At 42.9% G+C, this 24,679-nt stretch overlaps 1 protein-coding gene across 3 annotated transcripts in view; it reads right to left on the bottom strand.

The window, feature by feature from the left end:
* Window positions 1-24,679, bottom strand: part of LOC120989325 (myoneurin-like) — a 72,359-nt gene that overhangs the window by 7,096 nt on the left and 40,584 nt on the right. For all 3 annotated transcript variants that reach the window (XM_040417361.1, XM_040417359.1, XM_040417360.1), the window contains exons 4-5: window positions 3,920-4,046; window positions 577-685 (exon numbers count right to left, since the gene is read on the bottom strand). In XM_040417361.1, the coding sequence (XP_040273295.1) occupies window positions 577-685; window positions 3,920-4,046 (236 nt within the window). The remainder of the gene's footprint in view (window positions 1-576; window positions 686-3,919; window positions 4,047-24,679) is intronic.

The following is a 24,679-nucleotide window of genomic DNA, read 5'->3' as shown; positions in this document are numbered from 1 at the left end:
TTAAAACTTAGAAAATTTGCTAAGTGTGAAAGTTGTCTGAGCGGATCCGTTCAGACTTTACATTGTAAGTCAATGGGGAACGGATCCGCTTGAAGATTGAGCCATATGGTGTCATCTTCAAGCGGATCCGCCCCCATTGACTTACATTGTAAGTCTGGACGGATCCGCTCGCCTCCGCACGGCCAGGCGGACACCCGAACGCTGCAAGCAGCGTTCAGGTGTCCGCTCACTGAGCGGAGCGGAGGCTGAACGCTGGCAGGCGGATGCATTCTCAGTGGATCCGCCTCCACTGAGAATGCATTGGGGCCAGACGGATGCGTTCGGGGCCGCTCGTGAGCCCCTTCAAACGGTGCGCACGAGCGGACACCCGAACGCTAGTGTGAAAGTAGCCTTAACAAGATTTTTCGGCCCTAGCCATGTAACTAAATATTTTTGGTAACGGTGAACCTGGCCTCTTGGTGCCCCTTCTGGCACCCAGTACTGAAGTACATATGTTTATGCAGGGGCGCTACGAAAGATATATTATGAAAGTAATGGCACAGAATTTTGTCAACATTTACCATTTGGCTTACTTACTTTACAGCGATATGGAAGTTCTCCGGTATGTGTCCATGTGTGCCGTTTTAACTCTGAGATCCGATGGAAAGACTGTACACAAAAGTCACACTTAAATTTCTTCACTCCACTGTAAAGCAGGTTGGCATAAGGGAAAAATAAATGACAGTAAAAAAAACTAGCAATTCATACAATAATATACATTTACATAATAAGATGCATTTTTGGTAAAATGTCATGGGCAGTTTTAAGTGCCCATCTTACAACTTATGTTTGATATATCATTGATAAAATCTGCAGATTCTGCACTCTTCATAAACCCTTCTTTTGCTGATTGGAAGACTACCAGGTGTTGGACCCCATTGATCAAGCTTCAATGGACTATTATTACAGGGTAGGCCCATTTCCCATGGCATTTCTCAAAATGCCAAACAGTCATCTATACTTAATACAAGCATTCATGACTGTATACTATCCCCCCCCGCTGTCCTAATGAAGGCCCTTTGCTTCCCTAGTATCAGTGGAGTAAACATACTTACAAGTAAACCTCGGCATCCATTTGCTGAAAGATTGTGGCGCCACTTCCTTGAGCTGTTTCTAGGTACCTGCGCTGAATTACAGGTACCCAGGAATAGCCAGAGGAGGCAGCACTGCCATCTTGAAGCCCATGGATGCATAGGACGATAGAGTATGTTTACTTCACTGATACCGGGGCAGTTGGGAGCCTTAATTAGGAAATCTGGAAAATAGTATATAGTCATGTATTCTCGTATGGAGCATACATGAATGTGTATGGCATTTAAAAAAAACAAATGTCATGGGAAATTGGTCAACCCTTTAAGGACAGGCCACTGAAGGAAACTCCTTTCACTCATTCAGCCCCAGTTCCAATTTCTTCTGTTTTTGTTTTTCACCCCCTATGTACCTGGAGCCCTAACTTTTTTATTTTTCCATTCACATACCCCTATGAAGGCTTGTTTTTTTTGCGGGACAAGTTGTACTTTCTAATGACACCACTTACTGTTGCATTCAATGTAGTGAAAAGCCGGAACAAAATCCCAAATGGGGCAGATTTAAAAAAAAAAATAAAAAAAAATAGAACAATTCCGACACAGTTTTATGGCTTTTGTTATGACAGCGTTCCCTATGCGGTAACACTGACCTGTTACCTTAATTTAATGGGGCAGTATTATTACAGCGATACCACATTTATATAGCTTTTCTTGTGTTTTAATCCTGAAAAAAAATCTAAACTTTGCATCTTTGCAATTTTTCTTCGTATCACCATATTAAAACAGCACCTGCTGCGCTTGCGAGTGGGCACCGTATTTAAAGAACTGACTTCTGCAGTACATGTACGACAACGGTGGGGAATGGGTTAAAAAATAATAATTTATATAGTTCCAGAGCACTTTACAATTTAGAGGGTATATGTAACAAAACTAATTAGACATCAAAGAATTACAGGCTAATATACAATTGTAACACTTAGGCTGGGTTCACACGGGCGTTGCGGGAAAAGGTGCGGGTGCGTTGCGGGAACATGCGCGATTTTTCCGCGCGAGTGCAAAACATTGTAATGCATTTTGCACATGCGTGAGAAAAATCGGCATGTTTGGTACCCAAACCCGAACTTCTTCACAGAAGTTCGGGTTTGGGATCGGGGTTGTGTAGATTGTATTATTTTCCCTTATAACATGGTTATAAGGGAAAATAATAGCATTCTTAATACAGAATGCATAGTACAATAGCGCTGGAGGGGTTAAAAAAAAATTAAAATTTAACTCCCCTTAATCCCTTAAGCCATCTCTTCTGTCGTCTTCTTTGCTGTGTACAGGAAAAGGACCTGTGGTGATGTCACTCCAGTCATCACATGGTCCATCACCATGGTAAAAGATCATGTGATGGACCATGTGATGACCAGAGTGACGTCACCACAGGTCCTTTTCCTGTACACAGCAAAGAAGACAGAAGAGATGCCGGCTGCGTGAACAAGTGGATTAAGGCGAGTTTAATTTTTAAAAAAATTTTTTTTAACCCCTCCAGCGCTATTGTACTATGCATTCTGTATTAAGAATGCTATTATTTTCCCTTATAACCATGTTATAAGGGAAAATAATAATGATCGGGTCTCCATCCCGATAGTCTCCTAGCAACCGTGCGTGAAAATCGCACCGCATCCGCACTTGCTTGCGGATGCTTGCGATCTTCACTCAGCCCAATTCACTTCTATGGGGCCTGCGTTGCGTGATAAACGCACAATATAGAGCATGCTGCGATTTTCACGCAACACTTAAGTGATGCGTGAAAATCACAGCTCATGTGCACAGCCCCATAGAAATGAATGGGTCCGGATTCAGTGCGGGTGCAATGCGTTCACCTCCTGCATTGCACCCGCGCGGAAATCTCGCCCGTGTGAACTCAGCCTTAGGCTACATTCACACGTCAGTATTTTTCGATATCCCGATTTTCGGTCCGTTTTTTGCGGATCCGTTGTTCCTGAAAATGTTTCCGTATGTCATCCGTTTTTTGCGGATCCGCAAAAAATGGAAACATGTATAAATTTCAATAAGCAAATAAAAAGTTGTTTGGATTTCTTTTAAAAAAAAAAAAAAATTATTAAAATGTAATTTCCAGGAACGGAATCCGCATAAAACGGATGACATACATAATGACATCCGAATGTCTTCCGTTTTTTGCGGATCCATTGACTTTGTATTGTACCAGGATCCGAATTTTGCGGAAAAGAATAGGACATGTTTTATATTTAAACGGACATGCGGAACGGAACAACGGAAACGGACAGCACACATTGTGCTGTCCGTTTTTTTCCAGGACCCATTGAAAATGAATGGGTCCAGATCTGTTCCGCAAAAAACGGAACAGATCAGGAAAGAAAAAACGGACGTGTGAATGGACCCTTAGACTGAGGGTCCTGCTCGCAAGGTCTTACTATCCATAGGGGTGACACAAAATGAAAAAACTACTTATTTTTCATACTTTTGTACTAAATAGAGTGGTGCAGATAACTTTGCATGAGCCTGTGCATTCAGAGTGGGGATTACTGTTGGGTGATGGCATCAGGTTCAGGCATACATTTTCAGTAGAGGTGACCAGTTAACATTAATATTATTGTAGATTTTAAGCCCTCGTGGGCAGGCTCCTCTCTTCCACTGTATCAGTCTGTTAATGATTTCATGTTTATTATACCTGTACCTGTATTGTTTAATATTATGTACGTATAGCCTTTTTAGATGTACAGATCCATGGAATTAATGGCACTTAAAACAAATACAACTAAATATTAAAACTTTTTAATACCGCCACACTTTAATGAGTCTGAGTATAGATAATTCTACAGTACCTGCAAAAGATTTTGTGGCTCTTGTAATGCTTCACGGCTTGGCCACAAAATTCACAAAGTTGGAGCAGTGGTGGTTTTCCTGTTGACGCCTCTATGTGCTTTGTTCGAATGTGCTGAGTGAGATCATCTGAACAAAAAAAAGTTGAAAAGATATTGTACACAAATTACAGCAAATTTTATACAACCATAAACTACCTTCATTCTTCTATAAAAAAAAAATAATTGGTATAGCTGTAATCATACTGATTACAGCTATACCAATTATTTTTTTTTTATAGTTTTTCCTGTGTTTTAATAATTAAAAGAATAACTTTGCATTGCCTTACTCTAACCCCCATAATTTTTTTTATAGTTACACCTTCGGAGCTCTGTGAGGAAAGGATTTTTTTTAGGGGCAACCTGTTACCATTTTGTAGTGTGTATTACTTCTTGATCACTTTTTATTGAATTTTTTTGAGTCGAAGTGACAAAAAAAAATTGTAAATTGGACATTTTGATTACTTTCAGCTAAAGTTTTCGCCATGCAGGATAAGTATAAGTATATTTTAATAGTAGGGGCGTTTTGGGACATGTTGGTGCAAATTATCTTTATTTTTAATACCTATTTTTATTGTGGGGAAAGTAAGATGATTTGAATCATAGATTTTAAAAATATTTTTTAAAACTTTTTTTTTACTTAATTACACACTTTTTTTGAGTGGCTTGAACATGCAATCATTAGATCGCTTTGGCCATAGACTGCAATGAATTACCACTACAGTCTATGTTCCGATAGAGCCCTGCCACAGGCAGGGCACCATAAGGACTGTCACTGTGGTAGGCTCGATGCCTTTAGGAGGGATCACAGACATTAGCTCTGAGTGTCTGCTGAGTAATATGTGTGTATATATAGCAACATAGTATTAGCTTGCCTAATTATAGCTTGCTGAATTTTCCAAGTGCTGATTTTATAAGTGCATTGGAGATATTCAGGAGACTAACTTAGTCTAACTCAGAGCTTTTCCACTGTAGCAGAACTTCAGTGGTGTTTCTGGTGGATACTCAGACACTGTTTCAAAACAGGTAAGGAATTTGTTAGACAGGTTGTCACTATTGTCTGATTGCAAATGAGCATAGGCGAGTAAGGTGTTAAATTGCTGTTGGGGGAGGAGTTTTTGTGGGAGTGTGTGTGTATATATAGCAACAAGGTATTAGCTTGCCTAATTATAGCTTGCTGAATTTTCCAAGTGCTGATTTTATAAGTGCATTGGAGATATTCAGGAGGTAATCTGGAGGTGGATACAATCTAAACAAGTAATATTTGTTTGTTTAAAATCTTTCCCCTCTTTACAATGGCAGACCTGGTTCTGTGCAGGAATTGTTGTGCTTTTATTTCAGGTTCCACTCTTCGGAGGTTTGGATACTGTCTGATCTGTAGACAGCTCTCCATAATGCAGCAGGAAAGCGCATTTTTGAAATCTGAGATTTGTAAATTAACCGTTAAACAAACAAACTCAGGCTGAGAACGTTGCAATGCCACTGCCACAGAGGCCCCCTAGAAATGGAAGATGGGTTACTGCAGGTTCTGGTAGACTGAGAGTTGTGGATAGAAGACATGTCCCACAGTCTGTGGCTCTCCATAATTCATTTGCAGCACTTTCAGAGTGCAAGAGCAACATGGAGGATGGCTCAAGCACAATGGATGAGGAACAATCATCTCCCATGCCTAAAGTATGCAAGACTGCAGCCAAAGACAAAAAGGAGAAAGTGAGGACTGATAGTAAGCAGCTGTTGGTGGGCGATTCCATCATAAGAGGTGTGAAGTTTGAGGAGAATGGTGTTGTGGGATGTCTCCCTGGTGCTACCGCTAGCAGGGATAGACGACGGATCCTTAAAGGGTTTCTACCACTTCGTTTTCACATAATTAGCTTTCAGACACTAGCGATCCGCTAGTGTCTGCTCTAACAAACAATCCTAATATAATAGCTTTTGGGGCAGCCGTTTCGCTAAAAAAAGAACTTATATTGATATGCTAATGAGCCTCTAGGTGCTATGGGGGCGTCATTAGCACCTAGAGCAGGCATGCTCAACGTGCGGCCCTCCAGCTGTTGTAAAACTACAACTCCCAGCATGCCTGAACAGCCTACAGCTATCATCCTACAGCAGGGCATTGTGGAAGTTGTAGTTTTACAACAGCTGGAGGGCCGCAGGTTGAGCATGCCTGTCCTAGAGGCTCGGTCTACCTTCACAAAATGCTGCCGCCCAGCGCGTCCCTCCAGCCCGCCGATCCTCCCTGTGAGCGTATGTATTCGGCGCATGCGCAGTGAATGTCTGACCGCTTTCTGCACAGACATCTCCACTGCGCCTGTTCCTCGGAGCACTATGACGTCATCGGCGCAGGCGCAGTGGAGATGTCTGAGCAGGGAAGCAGTCAGACATTCACGGCGCATGCGCCGAATACATACGCTCACAGGGAGGATCGCATTCCGGAGGAGATGGGCGGGCTGGAGGGACGCGCTGGGCGGCGGCATTTTGTGAAGGTAGACTGAGCCTCTAGGTGCTAATGACGCCCCCATAGCACCTAGAGGCTCATTAGCATATCAATAAAAGTTCTTTTTTTAGAGAAACGGCTGCCCCAAAAGCTATTATATTAGGATTGTTTGTTAGAGCAGACACTAGCGGATCGCTAGTGTCTGAAAGCTGATTATGTGAAAACGAAGTGGTAGAAACCCTTTAATATTGTTAGGCAAGCAAAGCAGGAAAGGGAGGTGGATGGTATTGTCCATCTTGGGACAAATGATCTGGCTTGCAATGAGGTTTCAAAGGTGAAAGAAGCTTTTCACACACTTGGAAAGGATATATGGGAGGTTGCATCAACTGTTTCATTCTCTGCAGTTTTGCCTGTGCATAACCTTCAGCATGACAGGAAGATGCGCATTAAGGAATTCAATGTATGGCTTGGTGAATGGTGTCTGAACCAAGGGTTTGGCTTTGTGTCTCATGTTAGCTCTTGTTGGAATGGAAAAGAACTGTACAAGAAAGATGGTTTGCATCTTTCTCTCAAGGAAACGAATGTCCTTGGTGAATAGTTCCAAGTATTTGCTAAGGAGCAAATACTAGGAAAGGGGGGCAAAAGAGTGATAATCCAGCAGTCCAACTGCCCCCCGAACAATGCCAGAAGATGCCAGTTGCACAAAGGTTAAGAAACGACAAGCTGAGATTCTTGTCTACAAATGCTCGCAGTTTAGGGAATAAGATCAATGAACTTGAGGCTATAATGGCATCTGAGAATATAGATGTAGTGGCTGTTACTGAGACGTGGTTCAATGGGAGTAATGACTGATACAAGTTAGCGAGAACAATTTAGAGTCAGTTTGGGTTACCTTGCAGCTTGATAATCATAAGTGACTCGTGTAGGTGTGATATATAGACCACCTATCCAAGTCAAAAAAATTAGTTGATCTACTAGTTGAGGAAATAGCTAAAATGACATTGAAGGGGGAAGTTATCATTATGGAAACTTCAATCTTCTTGATGTAAACTGGAAAACCAAAATACCTAGTTCTGCCAGGAGTGCAGATATTCTAAATTCTCTACTGGGATTATCTCTACAGCAAGTAGTTTAGGAGCCAACCCGGAAGGAGGCCATTTTAGATTTAGTATTCACAAATGGGAATTTTGTATCTGATATTACTGTAGGGGAAAGCTTGGGATCTAGTGATCACCAGTCAGTGTGGTTTACTATAAGTACAGTGACTGAATCACACCACACAAAAACAAAAGTTTTAGATTTTAGAAAAACTGACTTTTCTAAAATTAGATTAGTGGTATACGAGTCCCTATCAGATTGGAACAGTTTCATTGGAGTCCAGGAGAAATGGGACTACTTAAAAGTGGCACTATTGAAGGCAACAGAAAATTGCATTAGGCTTGTCAGTAAAAGCAAAAAAAGGAAGCGACCACTGTGGTACTCAGCAGAAGTGGCCAAAATCATTAAAAAACAAAAAGATAGCATTTAGGAATGACAGGCAAACGGAGGATGACAGGCAAATTTATAAGATTAGGCAGAGAGAGGCCAAACAAGTTATAAGAGCTTCTAAAGCACAGGCAGAAGAGAAATTAGCTCAGTCAGTGAAAAAAAGGCGATAAGGCATTCTTCAGATACATAAATGAAAAAAGGAAACTAAAACAAGGAATTACAAAATTAAAAACAAAAGGAAGTTATATGGAAGAAGATAAAGAACTAGCTGACTGCCTCAATGAATACTTCTGTTCAGTTTTTACAAAGGAAAATGAAGGAAAAGGACCTCAGTTAGGAAAGAAGACTAATGAATCTTTGATGCATGTGTCTTTACAGAGGAAGAGGTTCTAAGTCAGCTGTCTAAAATTAATACAAATAAGTCACAGGGGCCTGATGGGATACACCCAAAGCTATTAAAAGAGCTCAGCGGTGAACTAGCAAAACCACTAACAGATTTATTTAACCAATCACTGGCAACAGAAGTCGTCCCAGAAGATTGGAAATTAGCAAATGTTGTGCCCATTCACAAGAAAGGTAGTAGGGAGAATTCAGGCAACCATAGGCCAGTAAGCCTGACATCAATAGTGGGGAAATTAATGGAAACCATACTTAAGGAGAGGATTGTGGAACATCTAAAATCCCATGGATTGAAAGATTAAAAACAGCATGGGTTTACTTCAGGGAGATCATGTCAAACTAATCTTATTGATTTTTTTTGATTGGGTGACTAAAATAATAGATGGCAGAGGTGCAGTAGACATCACTTATCTAGACTTTAGTAAGGCTTTTGATACTGTCCCACATAGAAGGCTTATCAATAAATTGCAGTCTTTGGGCGTGGACTCCCATATTGTTGAATGGATTAGGCAGTGGCTGAGGGACAGACAACAGAGGGTTGTAGTCAATAGAGTATATTCAGACCATGGTCTTGTTACCAGTGGGGTACCTCAGGGATCTGTTCTAGGACCAGGGGCGTAACGATCGCGGTCGCAGGGAGTGCGACTGCGACCGGGCCCGGCGGGGGGAGGGGGCCCGCTGTACTAACATGTAATGAAGCGCTGTGACAGGGCCCGGCATGAAGTACAGTGACAATGTCGGGCCCTGTCAGGGCACTCCATTACATGTTTAATATGACGCAAGGTGGGGGAGGTTTTGCGCAGAGAGGGGGAGGATGAAGAGGGGGGACGCGCGCACTCATTCACATACACTCGGCCCGGCAGTTCTTGTCACTGCCGGGCTGTCTCCAGATCATCAGTGAAGCAGGAGCTCTAGCGCTCCCTCTGCTGGCCGCACATCGCGCTGCTGGCTGTGGGAGGAGCTCTGAAGGCCCGGGAAACTGCCTTCAGTACAGCCAGCAGTGCGATGTGAGTGTGGCAGCGCAACATCAGGGAAGAGGGTAAGTATGTGTTTTTATTCTTTTTTTTTTTTCTTTTCCTAACACTGCAGACTGGGGGCAAAGGGGAAGGGGGGGGGGGTTGATGGGCACAACTAGAGTGAGGGGGCACAAAAGTGGGCATCTCTACTGAGGGGGCACCTAATCTGCCATAACTACTGTGAGGGGGGCACAAATAAAGGCATAACTATGAGGGGGCACATATATAAACTACTGTGAGGGGGGGGGGGGCCATAATCTGGCATAACCACTTGAGGGGCACATATGTGGGCATATCTAATGTGAGGGGCACATAATCTGGCATAACCACTGTAGGGGGGCACATATCTGGCATAACTACTGTGAGGGAAGCACATATAAAGGCATAACTATGAGAGGGCACATATGAAGGCATAACTACTGTGAGGGGGGGCACATAATCTGGCATAACCACTGTGAGGGGCACATATGTGGGCATATTTAATGTGAGGGGCACATAATCTGGCATAACCACTGTAGGATATCTGGTCATAACTACTGTGAGGGGCACATAATCTGGCATAACTACTGTGAGGGGGCACATATCTGGCCATATCCACTGTGAGGGGGCACATATCTGGCCATATCCACTGTGAGGGGGCACATATCTGGCCATATCCACTGTGAGGGGGCACATATCTGGCCATATCCACTGTGAGGGGGCACATATCTGGCCAGAACTACTGTGAGCGGGCACATATCTGGGCATAACCATCGTGAGCGGGCACATATCTGGGCATATCCACTGTGAGGGGCACATATCTGGGCATAACTACTGTGAGGGGGTACATATCTGGCATAACTACTGTGAGGGGGTACATATCTGGCATAACTACTGTGAGGGGGTACATATCTGGCATAACTACTGTGAGGGGGCACATATCTGGGCATAACTACTGTGAGGGGCACATATCTGGGCATAACTACTGTGACAGGAAAAAAGGCGGCCATAACTGCTGTGAGGGGCCACAAGAAGGACCAAACTTTTGTGAAGGGACCACAAGGTGGGCTTAATTACTGTGAAAGGCCACAAGGTGGGCGTTAGTACTGTGAGGGGCCACAATGTGGACATTAGTACTGTGTGGTTGCACTTAGGGGAAATGTCCTAAATTACCCTGCTATACATTGGCATAGCTCAGTCTACCGGGCCAGCACAGCGCCCCCTACTGGTAGTTTCACAGAGGCAGTCACCATCCCTTCCTTATATGATTATTCTTTTTTTCTCTATCACCACAGGGACCTTGTTCTGGATCCAGCGGACATCACACCGACGCCAGCGACACCCTGGATGAGGTAGGACCAGATTTTATTAGGACTGGGTGAGTGTAGCCATGGGCTTAGGGCTCTTTAACACGAGCGGATCCCGTGTGGCTAATCTGTTGTGTGAAAGAGAGCCAAGCCCTGCTCCGGACAGCAGAGACACTGAGCAGTAACATGATTGATAATGCTCTTTGCCTCTCTATGATCGTTTTGCTACAAAATCACGGTGACAACTTTATCTCACTGTGATTTTGTAGTAAAAAGGTCACAGAGAGGCACGGAGCATTATCAATCATGTTACTGCTCCGTGTCTCTGCTGTCCGGAATGGGGCTTGGCTCTCATTCACACAGCGGACTAGCAGCACGGGAAAGAGCCATTAGTAAGAAAATCTGCCGTTTCTTTGTAAAAATGGGGGGGGGAGAGGGGGGGCCCGATCCAAAGTTTGCACTGGGGCCCATAACACTCTAGTTACGCCACTGTCTAGGACCCATATTGTTTAATATCTTTATCAGCGAAATTGCAGAAAGCCTCGATGGTAAGGTGTGTCTTTTTGCTGATGACACAAAGATTTGTAACAGGGTTGATGTTCCTGGAGGGATACACCAAATAAAAAAGGATTTAGGAAAACTAGAGGAATGGTCAAAAATCTGTCAACTAAAGTGTAAATGTTAATAAGTGCAAGATAATGCACCTGGGGCGTAAAAACCCAAGAGCAGAATATAAAATCAATGATACAGTCCTAACCTCAGTATCTGAGGAAAGGGATTTAGGGGTCATTATTTCAGAAGACTTAAAAGGTAGGCAGACAATGTCATAGAGCAGCAGGAAATGCTAGCAGAATGCTTGGGTGTATAGGGAAAGGCATTACCAGTAGAAAGAGGGAGGTGCTCATGCTGCTCTACAGAGCACTAGTGAGACCTCATTTGGAATATTGTGCGCAGTACTGGAGACCATATCTCCAGAAGGATATTGATACTTTGGAGAGAGTTCAGAGAAGAGCTACTAAACTAGTACATGGATTGCAGGATAAAACTTACCAGGAAAGGTTAAAGGACCTTAACATGTATAGATTGGAAGAAAGACGAGACAGAGGGGATATGATAGAAACTTTTAAATACATAAAGGGAATCAACAAGGTAAAAGAGGAGAGAATATTTAAAAGAAGAAAAACTGCTACAAGAGGACATAGTTTTAAATTAGAGGGGCAAGGGTTTAAAAGTAATATCAGGAAGTATTACTTTACTGAGAGAGTAGTGGATGCATGGAAAAGCCTTCCTGCAGAAGTGGTAGCTGCAAATACAGTGAAGGAGTTTAAGCATGCATGGGATAGGCTTAAGGCCATCCTTCATATAAGATAGGGCCAGGGGCTATTCATAGTATTCAGTATATTGGGCAGACTAGATGGGCCAAATGGTTCTTATCTGCCGACACATTTCTAAAACAGGCATTGGCAACTATGGCACCTGCTCCGCTCCAGGTGCCATCTTTAAAGATCGAACTTCCTCCGTCCATGTATGGCGGAGGGTCGAAAGAGGATAAAGTTGGACATATAAGTAGAATACGGAAAATACAACACACACAGCTGTTTACTTATGTTTAAAACATTAAAGTGTACTTTAACCACTTGCCGCAACTGTAACGCCGAAAGGCGTCATCGCGGCGGCTCCCCCAGGCTACGCTAACGCCGATTGGCGTCATCTCGCGTGAGCCGAGATTTCCTGTGAACGCGCGCACACAGGCGCGCGCGCTCACAGGAACGGAAGGTGAGAGAGTGGATCTCCAGCCTGCCAGCGGCGATCGTTCGCTGGCAGGCTGGAGATGTGTTTTTTTTAACCCCTGAAAGGTATATCAGACGCTGTTTTGATAACAGCGTCTAATATACCTGCTACCTGGTCCTCTGGTGGTCCCCTTTGTTTGGATCGACCACCAGAGGACACAGGTAGCTCAGTAATATGTTGCACCAAGCACCACTACACTACACCCCCCCCGTCACTTATTAACCCCTTATTCACCCTTGATCACCCCATATAGACTCCCTGATCACCCCCCTGTCATTGATTACCCCCCTGTCATTGATTACCCCCCTGTCATTGATTACCCCCCTGTCATTGATTACCCCCCTGTAAAGCTCTATTCAGACGTCCGCATGATTTTTACGGATCCACTGATAGATGGATCGGATCCGCAAAACGCATACGGACGTCTGAATGGAGCCTTACAGGGGCGTGATCAATGACTGTGGTGATCACCCCATATAGACTCCCTGATCACCCCGTCATTGATTACCCCCCTGTCATTGATCACCCCCCTGTAAAAGCTCCATTCAGACGTCCGCATGATTTTAACGGATCCACTGATAGATGGATCGGATCCGCAAAACGCATACGGACGTCTGAATGGAGCCTTACAGGGGCGTGATCAATGACTGTGGTGATCACCCCATATAGACTCCCTGATCACCCCCCTGTCATTGATTACCCCCCTGTCATTGATCACCCCCCTGTAAAGCTCCATTCAGACGTCCGCATGATTTTTACGGATCCACTGATAGATGGATCGGATCCGCAAAACACATACAGGCGTCTCCCTGGAGCCTTCCAGGGGGGGTGATCACCCCATATAGACTCCCTGATCACCCCCCCTGTCATTGATCACCCCCCCTGTCATTGATCACCCCCCCTGTCAGGCTGCATTCAGATGTCCGTATGATTTTTACGGATCCACGAATACATGGATCGGATCCGCAAAACACATACGGACATCTGAATGGAGCCTTATAGGGGGGTGATCAATGACAGGGGGGTGATCACCCCATATAGACTCCCTGATCACCCCCCCTGTCATTGATCACCCCCCTGTAAGGCTCCATTCAGACATTTTTTTGGCCCAAGTTAGCGGAAATTATTTTTTTTTTCTTACAAAGTCTCATATTCCACTAACTTGTGTCAAAAAATAAAATCTCACATGAACTCACCATACCCCTCACGGAATCCAAATGCGTAAAAATTTTTAGAGATTTATATTCCAGACTTCTTCTCACACTTTAGGGCCCCTAGAATGCCAGGGCAGTATAAATACCCCACATGTGACCCCATTTCGGAAAGAAGAGACCCCAAGGTATTCCGTGAGAGGCATATTGAGTCCATGAACGATTGAAATTTTTGTCCCAAGTTAGCGGAAAGGGAGACTTTGTGAGAAAAAAATTAATAAAATCAATTTCCGCTAACTTGTGCCAAAAAAAAAAAATTTCTATGAACTCGCCATGCCCCTCATTGAATACCTTGGGGTGTCTTCTTTCCAAAATGGGGTCACATGTGGGGTATTTATACTGCCCTGGCATTCTAGGGGCCCTAAAGCGTGAGAAGAAGTCTGGGATCCAAATGTCTAAAAATGCCCTCATAAAAGGAATGTGGGCCCCTTTGCGCATCTAGGCTGCAAAAACGTGTCACACATCTGGTATCTCCGTACTCAGGAGAAGTTGGGGAATGTGTTTTGGGGTGTCATTTTACATATACCCATGCTGGGTGAGAGAAATATCTTGGCAAAAGACAACTTTTCCCATTTTCTTATACAAAGTTGGCATTTGACCAAGATATTTATCTCACCCAGCATGGGTATATGTAAAATGACACCCCAAAACACATTCCCCAACTTCTCCTGAGTACGGCGATACCACATGTGTGGCACTTTTTTGCAGCCTAGGTGGGCAAAGGGGCCCATATTCCAAAGAGCACCTTTCGGATTTCACTGGTCATTTTTTACAGAATTTGATTTCAAACTCATTACCACACATTTGGGCCCCTAGAATGCCAGGGCAGTATAACTACCCCACAAGTGACCCCATTTTGGAAAGAAGACACCCCAAAGTATTCGCTGATGGGCATAGTGAGTTCATGGAAGTTTTTATTTTTTGTCACAAGTTAGTGGAATATGAGACTTTGTAAGAAAAAAAAATAAAAAGAAAAAAAAATCATCATTTTCCGCTAACTTGTGACAAAAAATAAAAAGTTCTATGAACTCACTATGCCCATCAGCGAATACCTTAGGGTGTCTACTTTCCGAAATGGGGTCATTTGTGGGGTGTTTGTACTGTCTGGGCATTGTAGAACCTCAGGAAACATGACAGGTGCTCAGAAAGTCAGAGCTGCTTCAAAAAGCGGAAATTCACATTTTTGTACCATAGTTTGTAAACGCTATAACTTTTACCCAAACCATTTTTTTTTTACCCAAACCTTTTTTTTTTATCAAAGACATGTAGAACAATAAATTTAGAGAAAAATTTATATATGGATGTCGTTAAATTTCGATTAATAACAAAAAAAGTAAAAATGTCAGCAGCAATGAAATACCACCAAATGAAAGCTCTATTAGTGAGAAGAAAAGGAGGTAAAATTCATTTGGGTGGTAAGTTGCATGACCGAGCAATAAACCGCTAAAGTTGTGGAGTGCCGATTTGTAAAAAAGGGCCTGGTCTTTAGGGGGGTATAAACCTGTGGTCCTTAAGTGGTTAAAGAAAAAAAAAATTCAACTGTCAATGAAATTTTTGTAATATACTTTCTTTTTCTGTATTGATTTTAATTATTTTACAAGCAAAAGTGGCCTGTTCTTGGTGAGCCAGGAAAGAAGAAGGAAGAAGAAGAACCCTTTATTGTCCTTAAGTGGGGACATTTTGGCCTAACAGCAATCACATTCACAACAGGAGCAAAATAAGAGTAATTAGAAATTAAAGAGTAAAATACAATTAAAACATAACACAGAATTCACTACTGGATTTCTGGGAACAGTGGTGGTTATAAAGCCTAACCGCTGCTGGGAGGAAGGACCCCCGATAACGTTCCTTCGTGCACCTAGGATGCAGACGTCTGTCACTGAAGGAGCTCTCCTGCTCCACAACAGCTTCGTGCATGGGGTGGGAGACATTGTCTAACAGTGATGTTAATTTTGCTAGAGTTCTTCTGTCACCCACCTCCTGCACTGGATCAAGGGGACAAACTAGGACAGAAGCTGGCCTTCTTAATCAGCTTATCTAATCTCTGTCTTTAAGCCACAGATAAGCTGCTCCCCCAACAAACCACACCATAGAATATGGCTGATGCCACCACTGAGTCAAAGAAGGTCTTTAGGAGCGTCCCCTGCACTCCAAAGGAACTCAGTCTCCTCAACAGATAGAGTCTGCTCTGACCCTTTTTGAAAAGAGCATCAGTGTTATGGCTCCAGTCCAGTTTATTGTTCAGGTGAATACTTAGGTACTTATAAAAAAAATTCCACCACCTAAATGTCCATTCCCTGTATATTCATCGGAACCAAAAGCAGAGGGCCTGTGTCTGCAGAAATTCACCACCAGCTCCTTGGTTTTGCCCGTGTTGATCTGGAGCTGGTTCCGCTGACACCAGTCCACAAAATCCTGTCCCCTGTCTGTACTCTGAGTCGTCCTCACCTGCGATAAGGCCGACTATGGCAGAGTCATCAGGGAACTTCTGTAGATGGCAGCCTGGGGAGTTGATGGAAAAGTCTGCAGTGTAGAGGGTGAAGAGGAATGGTGCCAGCACAGTTTCCTGTGGTGTACCGTACTGCAGATCAGCTTGTCAGAGACACAACCCGGAGATTTAACAAACACACAGAGGCGCCGCTCCTGCAGGCAGCCTATTTCAGCAACTCCATTCATTCTTCAGTTTTTCCTTTTTTACTTCTTTTTTAGACCTGTTGTGTATATGTTTAATTACTTGTTACTTAGTTTTTGCTTAGTGACAAGATGGAGTGGACTACATTTTGGTCAACCCAGTTTTATATTTTCTTTTTTAATGGGTTTTGTGTCTGGCGAGAGAGTGAGCGATCAAGCTGCTATTGTTTACAGCAGGGATCAGCTGTTAGCGCTCCGTAGCTTCGCTGGGTCATTTATTACACAACAAGATGATATTCCCTGCAAGTTAAGGAGAAAGAGACACGGGACCAGGGCTGGAAGAGGACGTTGGGACCGGAGGAAAAGGAACAGACCCACCATCCCTTCCATCATCATGGGAAATGTAAGATTGCTCCAAAACAAAGCGGATGAACTTGCGGCGCTAACGAAGCATCAGTGCGTCTATAGAGGTACAGGAACAGTCTAACAGTGTAACATGATCTGTCAGATGAGTGGAGTCTAAATACACCTGTTCTGTAAGGCTCCCGAGTCCACAACACTACTAAACAAGCACCGTGAAGACCAATGAGCTTGCCAAACAGATCAGAGACAAAGTTGTGCAGAAGTACAGATCAGGACTGGGTTATAAAAAATAAAATAAAAATCTCAACCTTTGACCAACCCGCTGGGCATCATTATAACAAAGTGGAAAGAATATGGTACAGCTACAGTCCTGACAAGAGATCATTAGTTTACTTGATCAAACGTCTGTAAGGTCTTGTATACGTGGATAAGACAACCCGGTGTGTGCGTGACTGCATCTTGAAACAAATCTACTATCAGATGTAACCGCCTGGAGCTACCAACAGCACATCACTTTATCACCAACCATCGCACCCAACTACAATTCCAGGTTCTAGAACATGTGCCTAACGCCTGCTGGGGCAGTACCTGTACATATATTGTAACAAAAGAGCATTATATTGGATACTTGGATACATTAATTACATACAATTTACCCCAATTGCCTAAATAGGGAATTTGGTCCACTGTAGTTTTGTTAGTTTGAAACATTGTTTAAATTTTCTTCTTCTCATTCTCTTGCCTTCATTCATATTTCCTTTTTCCACAAACCTGATGATCCCTGCCATCGGAAAGTGTCTTCTATGCATTCTACTTACCTACTAATCCCTGGGAATGTCCTACCCTTCTATGATTTATAAGCTTTCCTAGACGACTATACCAATTTCACCTTTAGTCCTCTTCTGTATGGCGAGTTCTTGCCAGAGTTTTGCATTTTATCCCCAGGCATTTTCTTGCATATTGCTACTAACTCCTTATATCACATCCTATGTATTATTTCATTTACTTTAATAAATAATCTGCTGCTCATCATACCAGACTTATGCAATATAATTATATTACACCATTTATAGAATGTTGCTATGTATATCTATAGATGTGACTACTCAGAGTTTGTTAGTACTGCCTCAAATGATGATCTTACTTTCCATGATACCATATTGTTTTTTTTTTCATTGCTATCTATTTCACTTAGGGATACAGTATTGTAGGTGTCACTCAGTTGCCACAGCAACCAGCCCTGCTGACAGGCGTATCAGGGAGCAGGGGTAAGGTGTCATGGAAAGATTTTCACCTACCCTTTATTATGACCCGCACATGGTTTTGGCTCATCGTCATCGATGGAAATCACCAAACACTGACATATCAAAGCGGCCTAAGGGCTCTTTCACATCTGTGTTGAGCTTTCTGTTCTTCTGATATCAGATGAACACAAATAAATAAATAAAAGAAAAATGATTCATTTTATTTTGAGCATCAGGTGTGCTCAGTCTGCATCATTTCCATCAGGTTTCAGTTATTTTTGACAAGAAGTACAGGACTGATGGAACTGATGCACACTTCAGTAGTTTGTTTTGTGTGGACCTTTTCTTTCAACTGGTTAAAAAAAATAGATAATTCTAGTGCATAGTCTAAAGGGGTATTCCGATAGGTAAAAGTTATCCCCTATCCACAGAATAGGGGATAACTATCAGATCGTGGGGGTCCTACTCCTGAGACCCCCACCGATGACAAGAATGGGGGCCAGGTGTCCTCTGCTGCTCCCCTGAATTGATCGGAGCGGCAGGTCGCACATGCGCCTGCCTGCTCCATTCATTTCTATGACCACAGTGCTCAGCCATCTCTGGGACTTCCATAGAAATGAATGGAGCCATCTCCGCCGGTCATTTCAAGGGAGCAGCAGGGTGCCTGCAGAGGGTATTGGGCCCCCATTCTCGTGATCGGGTCCCAGCGGATGGATAGGGGATAACATTTACCTACCAGAATACCCCTTTAATAAACATTAAAGGGGTATTCCTTAAACAACTGTATTAGGGGTCAGTGCTCTGTTTTATATAGAAGTCTGAATCCAATATTCAGAGTTAAAGGGAATTTGTCACCACATTTTGGGGCAACCAAACAAGCTGCATGTTGTTATGTAGCTGGGGTTTAGCATTCCAAACCTGTCCATAGCAAAACCAGCAGTTTCTGCACTATGTAGTAAAACAGCCAGGCAAAATAATGCAGAAGACGGTATATCTTGTTTCCCTGCACTTGCATGGTGTAATGAGGTGTACCATCCTCTGCTTCATTTGTGCAGAGCGCATATGTCCAATGCTGCTTGAGATGAGTCTGTGAGACATCTCTGGTAAGCTTAACTTTTAATAACTGATTATTAAATTCCTTTCTAGACCATTAAATTCCCTTTAAAATTATCAGTGCGTCGCCTCGTTATATCTCAGTACTTATTGCCTTTAGTACTGTAGAAGTGTGGTAAGAGTCTGGTAGCTGCGCGCTGGCTCCAGGCTCTTGTTCCCTAAATTTGTTTTCTTTCTACCACATAAGGTTAATAATTTCCTCCCTAACATATTGGCCTCACTTCTGTGCTAAAAAAAAAAGTCCCTCAAACACTGCCCCCCGACATTTTTCACCAGCTGCTCTGGAGTCTTCAGGGGATCGGGCAGTGAGCGTTAGATGGGCGTGGCGCATATCTTTTATAGCTTCCTACTGTGATGTCATCGCTATTGTCCTATCATAAGTGGCAACTTAGGTAGAGATAACGTGAGAAGTGGGGACGATATATAAAAAGGAGGAGGAGGTAATTATGGGAGGAGAGACAAAGCATCAGCTCCAATAGGAGCGCTAATAAGAAATTATAGACCAGTAGAAGCTAAGCCACTTATGATAGGACAATAGAGATGACATCACAGTAGGAAGCTATAAAATATCCGGCCACCTCCCTGCCCGATCCTCTGAAGACACCAGAGCAGCTGGCGAAACATGTGGTGCTTTAGAGCAGTGTTTCCCAAACAGCGTGCCTCCAGCTGTTGCAAAACTATACCTCCCAGCATGCCTGCACAGCCAAAGGCCTCAAACCTAGTGACAAGTTTCCCAATTTTTTTTTTTAAATGTTTAGAGTTAAGTGAATCGATTCATATAAATTTATTAGTTCAACAAAAAGACATCTTGAGCAGCAAGGGGCTACTCAACTTCTTGAGTGACAGCGCCAGTCATCTTACCTGGCCCTGACATTCTTGTGCCTGTGCCACTGCTCCGGGTATAGGCGTACGTGCATAGGCTCTGCTGCTGCTACTGAAGTAGTAACTGGTCATGCGCCGCCACCCGAAGTCTTTTTTGATTAGCATGAATTGATTTTCTCATCTCTCATCCAGTTACAGTCAGGTCCAGAAATATTGGGACATTGACACAATTCCAACATTTTTGGCTCTATACACCACCACAATGGATTTGAAATTAAACGAACAAGATGTGCTTTAACTGCAGACTATCAGCTTTAATTTGAGGGTATTTACATCCAAATCAGGTGAACGGTGTAGGAATTACAACAGTTTGCATATGTGCCTCCCACTTGTTAAGGAACCAAAAGTAATGGGACAGAATAATCATAAATCAAACTTTCACTTTTTAATACTTGGTTGCAAATCTTTTGCAGTCAATTACAGCCTGAAGTCTGGAACGCATAGACATCACCAGACGCTGGGTTTCCTCCCTGGTGATGCTCTGCCAGGCCTCTACTGCAACTGTCTTCAGTTCCTGCTTGTTCTTGGGGCATTTTACTTCAGTTTTGTCTTCAGCAAGTGAAATGCATGCTCAATCGGATTCAGGTCAGGTGATTGACTTGGCCATTGCATAACATTCCATTTCTTTCCCTTAAAAAACTCTTTGGTTGGTTTTGCAGTATGCTTTGGGTCATTGTCCATCTGCACTGTGAAGCGCCGTCCAATGAGTTCTGAAGCATTTGGCTGAAAATAAGCAGATAATATAGCCCGAAACACTTCAGAATTCATTCTGCTGCTTTTGTCAGCAGTCACATCATCAATAAATACAAGAGAACCAGTTCCATTGGCAGCCATACATCCCCACGCCATGACACTACCACCACCATGCTTCATTGATGAGGTGGTATGCTTAGGATCATGAGCAGTTCCTTTCCTTCTCCATACTTTTCTCTTCCCATCTGGTACAAGTTGATCTTGGTCTCATCTGTCCATAGGATGTTGTTCAAGAACTGTGAAGGCTTTTTCAGATGTCTTTTGCCAAACTCTAATCTGGCCTTCCTGTTTGAGGCTCACCAATGGTTTACATCTTGTGGTGAACCCTCTGTATTCACTCTGGTGAAGTCTTCTCTTGATTGTTGACTTTGACACACATACACCTACCTCCTGGAGAGTGTTCTTGATCTGGCCAACTGTTGTGAAGGGTGTTTTCTTCACCAGGGAAAGAATTCTTCAGTCATCCATCACAGTTGTTTTCAGTGGTCTTCCAGGTCTTTTGGTGTTGCTGAGCACTCCGGTGCGTTCCTTCTTTTTAAGAATGTTCCAAACAGTTGTTTTGGCCACGCCTAATGTTTTTGCCATCTCTCTGATGGGTTTGTTTAGTTTTGTCAGCCTAATGATGGCTTGCTTCACTGATAGTGACAGCTCTTTGGATCTTATCTTGAGAGTTGACAGCAACAGATTCCAAATGCAAATAGCACACTTGAAATGAACTCTGGACCTTTTACCTGCTCATTGTAATTGGGATAATGAAGGAATAACACACACCTGGCCATGGAACAGCTGAGAAGCTAATTGACCCATTACTTTTGGTCCCTTAACAAGTGGGAGGCACATATATAAACTGTTGTAATTCCGACACCGTTCACCTGATTTGGATGTAAATACCCTCAAATTAAAGCTGACAGTCTGCAGTTAAAGAACATCTTGTTTGTTTCATTTCAAATCCATTGTGGTGGTGCATAGAGACAAAACTGTTAGAATTGTGTCGATGTCCCAATATTTATGGACCTGGCTGTATATACAAATTATTTGTGTATACAAATTATTTGTTCAATAGGATCCATATGTTTTTCGGTGCCACTCTTGTCCATGGAATGTGTCTGGCATTGCAACTCAGACCCACTTATTTAAAGGGAATTTGTCAGCTTCAAAACACCCCCAAAATAGAGTAAGCAGTGTACAGTATAAGTGACGCCTTATTATTTCATTTTTATCTTCATACTCACATTCCGATGCTGTGCTCTGACAAACCAGCAGTAAAATGCATTGAGAGGACTCCTCTGAGTCCTCTCCATTATGTGCATGAGCTCAGGAGTCCTCTCAATGCATTTTACTGCTGGTTTGTTGGAGCACAGCATCGGAATGAAAGGGAGTATGAAGATATAAATTACATAACAAGACTCTTCGCCACTTACACTACAAACCACTAGTTTGGAGGGAAGGGGGGTTTTGATGTGACAAATTCTCTAAGAATTCTCTGAGACTTCCAAATAAAACAAATCCCCTATACAGTATATTAAGAAAAAATATTTCACACATTATAGATTTTATGACAGATATACCTCATGGGTCTCCAAACAAAGTTGGAGAGGGAAAAGGTATGTATTGGTTGTTACAAAGTGTAGGCATCTCTACATGGACGAGGGTTAGAAACAAAACTCCCCACCATTCACCCCACACAGACTAAATTGCAAAAAACACAAAGATTAAGGCTACTTTCACACAAGCCGCCCTATCCCCATTGACTATAATGGGGGCGGAGTTCCGTCGAGAGGCTGCCGGAATAAAATGTTGGACATGTCGTAGTTTTATTCCAGAAGCCTCTTGCCGTGCCTCGCCAGCACTCCGCCCCCGCCCCCATTATAGTCAATGGGGACGGAGCAGCAGTCCGGAGGCACACGGTCACTAGTGTGAAAGTAGCCTTAAATGCAAACAAAAGTTCTATCTCTTTACCAATATAAAAACAACAGATCCCCTTCAAACATGTAATGCTGCAGTTGGTGTTGATGGGTCAAAAAGCAGGCATTTTTCTAAGTCGAGTAGTAGCATTTCCAGAGCATACTACTTAGAAACCAGACAAACACTTGGCATTTTATTTGGTTGTAGGTCCGGATGTGGTGTCTTCAACAGCTTCAATTTCTAATACGAGAAGAGGCTGTCATATAAAGTCCCATGAGAGAGCCATATAAGAAACTAGAGAGGGGAATTCCTCTGAATTTTACTTCCTTCACCATTTGCACAGAATTACACAGAGGGAGCAGATTCTTTCCTATGCCCAAACCGCAGGTTTAAAGAACTGCATTCATGACAAATAAATACCGTATACCATGCAATTGACAAATGGACTGGGGAGGGGTAGGTGCTTTCTTTGTCTTTGAGACTCTATAATGTCTGAAGCAAAACCTTTTTTTTTTATTTCTAATTAGAATTCACCCTTTCACCTACCAAATGTTCTTCTAAGACATCTGCAGTACTCAGATGAACTCCGACACTAAACATCTTGACAGCCTGTAATTGCCTTTTTTTGCAATGCAAAATGATTATTAACTTCTCAGTTCATTACCAAAGCAAATTTAATTCTTAAATATCAAAAAGCAGCCAGAGTATAACAATGAATTATTGTTTAAATAGGCAAGGAAAAAAAAAAGATTACACTGACAGATGTGGGAAAATAAATAGTCTTTAACCTGGACAATATTTGACTGTGTCTAATTGCCCTTTGCCATGTAAAGCTGGACTGCTTTTCCAAAGCAATGTAAAAGAGGTATTTTTTCTGTGTGTCTCCGAATCTATTACAATTCTGCATCCTGGGAATCCTTGAATAGAGAACAAGTACGGAGACATTAAATCAAAATCACTGAGTTTTAGAGGGAGGCTTAACACATTACCACAAATGTTTATTCATTTTCTGTCAAGTTGTACATAAGAAAAGGGAAGCTGAAAAGCTTAGCCGACATCTTCAATAACTGCAGCTATACAGTATCAGTAAAGATACATATGAGAAAAAGAAAAACACTTTAAGGCTAATTTCAGATGAGCATGTCCACTGCGGAAAACACGCTCTGTGTGGGAGTATGATTTCCTGTTATGGATACTGGCATTGTTATGATTTATAATGCAGTGTGTCTCTGCTTGACTTCGGATATATTGCACTGTACTGGTGGCATTAGGTCGGTATAATTCAGTAGATTCAAGGTGAGGCAGGGATAACCAGCATTATAAATCATTATAATGCTCTGCAGTCCTATGAAAGGAGCAATGTCCATAATGGAAAATCACTGTCCCACATAGATCGTGTTTCCAGCAGTGGACACGCTCATCTGAAATTAGCCTAACTCCTTTGCACGCCCTGATGTAAATTTACGTTACAGGTGCCTGAGGAGTGTACTGAGCAGACTCAGAAGACGAGCTCGCTCTGTACGTGCAGGTGCAAGCTGTGTTTTACAGACGACACTTGCCTGCTGCAGAGATAACTCCAATCTGGCCATTTATCCTCTCAGATGCAGCAGTCAATTGCTATTGACTCGACATTGGAGCGGTTGAACGGAGGGGGCTCTATCTGTCCCCTGATCGCCCGACAAGGTAATTATTGTGTTTCAAGCAGATCTCATGGCAGCTAGGGGTCTTGTGAAGCCCCAACACCTTCTAAGTTGAGACTCCTATTACACCCTGCCTCTTGGAAGTACATAAAAGGGAAAGTAGTAAGGGCTGGGATACAGCAAGTTCCCTAAAGTTAATGCAAACTGGATCTGAAACAACAACCAGTTCATAGAACTGGGAAGAAATGGGATGCCAACCTGCCCCTCTTCCCATATTCAAATACGTGTGATAATGGTACTGAAAAGTGCAAAAGAGTGCTGCCTGTCACTATTTAAAGGGCACTTGTCTTCAGGAACAATCCTATTTAAAGGGGCATAATGCCTAGTAGGGTTTATTCTGCTGAGAAAAAGCACACCTTTGTTATGTAAATCCAATGGTTCAATTGCGAGGAACACAAATCTTAATGATTATGCCAATGAAGTGTTCGGTGTACCATGAGACAAGGCTGAGCCCTTGGTGCACCTTAGCTCTTCCATTGTGAATTAACTTCCTTCCCACCTTACCTCT

The sequence above is a fragment of the Bufo bufo genome, chromosome 2 (genome assembly GCF_905171765.1).
Source record: "Bufo bufo chromosome 2, aBufBuf1.1, whole genome shotgun sequence".
NCBI lineage: Eukaryota > Metazoa > Chordata > Amphibia > Anura > Bufonidae > Bufo > Bufo bufo.
The sequence above is the reverse complement of the archived record's forward strand: the minus strand, read 5'-3'. Positions and strand labels throughout refer to the sequence as shown.